Consider the following 2,222-nt stretch of genomic DNA (forward strand, 5'->3'; position numbering starts at 1 on the left):
GCCTGCGCATGGACCTTCGCGACGCGGACGCGGGCGCGGACGCGGGCGCAGACGCGGGCGCAGACGCGGGCGCAGACGCGGGCGCAGACGCAGCGGCGCACGACGCAGCGGCGCACGACGCGCGGGAGGAGCGCCCGGACCTGTTCGTGGACGAGGGGCGGCGCGCGTTCTGGGACGACGTGGACGTGTCCAAGGCGTTCGGCGCGATCACGGAGGAGGAGAAGGCCGTGCTGCGGGAGAAGCTGCCGGAGCGCGTGGCGCTGTTCCTGATCCGGCGCGCGGAGGACGCGGTGAACACGCGTGAGGGGATTCGCGCGGAGGGCTCTTTCCTGGGAACGTTTCTCAAGGACCTGCCGTCGGACGTGACCGACTGGGAGGATGAGGAGCAGGAAGAGTATAAGGCTTATGTGTACGAGACGATGACCGGGCCGCCGTCGTACCGCAGGAGGGGCAGCTCACTGTTTGGAGGCGGCGATGGCCTCCCGGATGTGGAGGACGTTTCGAACGCGTATGAGCATGGCATTGAGGATGAAGGGAAGGGCGAGGGGGGCGTACGGTCGAAAATGAACTTATTTGTGGGAAACCCGCATAGTATCGATGAGCGCGCATCCCAGGTCGGGTATACGCTGCTGGTCTTGTTGGGTGGCCTCATTATTTTCAAGGTCCTGCTCGCGTTTATTTCCTTCTTCGTGTCGTTTACTTTCTCGTTTGTTGCTATCTTCGCCCTCAGTGCCGGCATATTCGTCGTCTTTTTCTTGCTCAGGTTTTGACTAGTCGGGAGGACCTGTCGTGCGAGTGCGCTTCATGCAGCCTTCATGCAGCTAGGACTGCCTTTTGTATCGACATGCTGATGTACAGGAGTCCACACCTGCACGACTACAACTGTTTCTGCTTCTTTGTACTAGCTCTCCTGGGAAAGTCCGTGTGGTGCGTGTACAGGTGTCTTTGGCGGTGCAGCCTTGTAAAACATTATTAGTTTGTGTACACGCCCGCACCCGCTTCCGTCCCTCACTGCAGGTTTAGGGACGCGTTTGCATCAACGTTTTCGAGTGCCACCCGCCATTGCACTGCTTTATGATCGCACTGCCGCAGAATTTCATCGCTATGATCGCCCGCATGTCTCGGAGTCATAAATCAGGATAACGACAAACACAACTTCACATCAGTCAAAGCGGACAACCTACAGTACAGTACAGTACACGCTACCTTTTTATTCCACTCCAAGCTTGTTGAGCGACGAGAGCATACTGGGGACGGTATCCGGAGCCCAAAAGCCCTCGCTCTGCCTGCCCTCCATAAATATCGCGCGAATACAATACTGCCCGGACACGGGCTGTCCGATGGCCTGCACCCACACGAGCTTAGACTCCAGCTCGACGGAGCAGTCCAGCCCCGCCCTAGCAATCCGCATATTAAACATACCATCCCCACTGCGCCTCACAGCCGGCTTCTTCATGGGTGGATCCTCCTCGCCGCGGCCGATGCGGTCCATCTTTTTCTGCAGAGACAAGCACAGGCGCTTGAAGTGGCGAATCTCATCGTAATTCAGCGCCAGCAACCACTGATCGTTGCCCACCATTCCGCAGAAGCCCTTGGGCGCCTCCGGGTCATACCCGACGCGGAAGCCGGGGCCGGCGTGAATGAAGCGCTGGCGCACGCCGGGGCCGGGCGGGGCGTCGCCCTTGACCTCGATGATGGAGCAGCCGTTCATGTCGCACTCGATACGAAACTCGACGTTGCCAGACGCGTTCTCGGGCAGCTCATCCGTGGCGGACAGGACCTGCCAGCCGGCGGTGGACTCGTAGCCAAAGTTGCTGGGGTCCATGTACGGCTCGTCCGCGGCGGCGGCCGCGTCGTCGTCCGCGTTCGGGATGGGCGGGAGCGGGGCCTCCGGGGCCGCGGCGCTGTCCGACGGCGGCTCGGCCACGGGCGGCATGCCCGCGTCCGCGCGCAGCTTGGCGACGATCTTCGCCAGCTGGTCGCTCATGTCGTTGAGCTTCTGGTTGGTCACCTTGGCCTGCTCCTTGCGGCTGCGCGACAGCTCCTCGAGCTCGGTGCGCAGCGTGTCGCCGGAGGAGACGGCCGGGCCGAAGTCCGGCGGGTCGGCGGAGGCGCGCGGCGGCGCGGCGCGCGCCGCCCGGCTGCGGAGGGGCGGGCGCGTCGGCGCGGTGGAGAGCAGGAGGCGCGAGGTGAAGGCCGTCGCCGTTGGCGGGAGGGGGGTG

At 63.1% G+C, this 2,222-nt stretch overlaps 1 protein-coding gene; it reads right to left on the reverse strand.

Moving 5' to 3' along the window:
- Positions 1-1,161: 1,161 nt before the first annotated feature.
- CHC_T00002220001 (hypothetical protein) lies at positions 1,162-1,987 on the reverse strand. XM_005713432.1 is given in 2 exon segments: positions 1,162-1,210; positions 1,211-1,987. 1 exon segment carries the CDS (start codon positions 1,985-1,987, stop codon positions 1,211-1,213), a length of 777 nt encoding a protein of 258 aa, XP_005713489.1. The 3' UTR covers positions 1,162-1,210.
- Positions 1,988-2,222: the final 235 nt, after the last annotated feature.

This window comes from Chondrus crispus, genomic scaffold (assembly GCF_000350225.1).
Source record: "Chondrus crispus Stackhouse genomic scaffold, scaffold_13, whole genome shotgun sequence".
Lineage (NCBI taxonomy): Eukaryota > Rhodophyta > Florideophyceae > Gigartinales > Gigartinaceae > Chondrus > Chondrus crispus.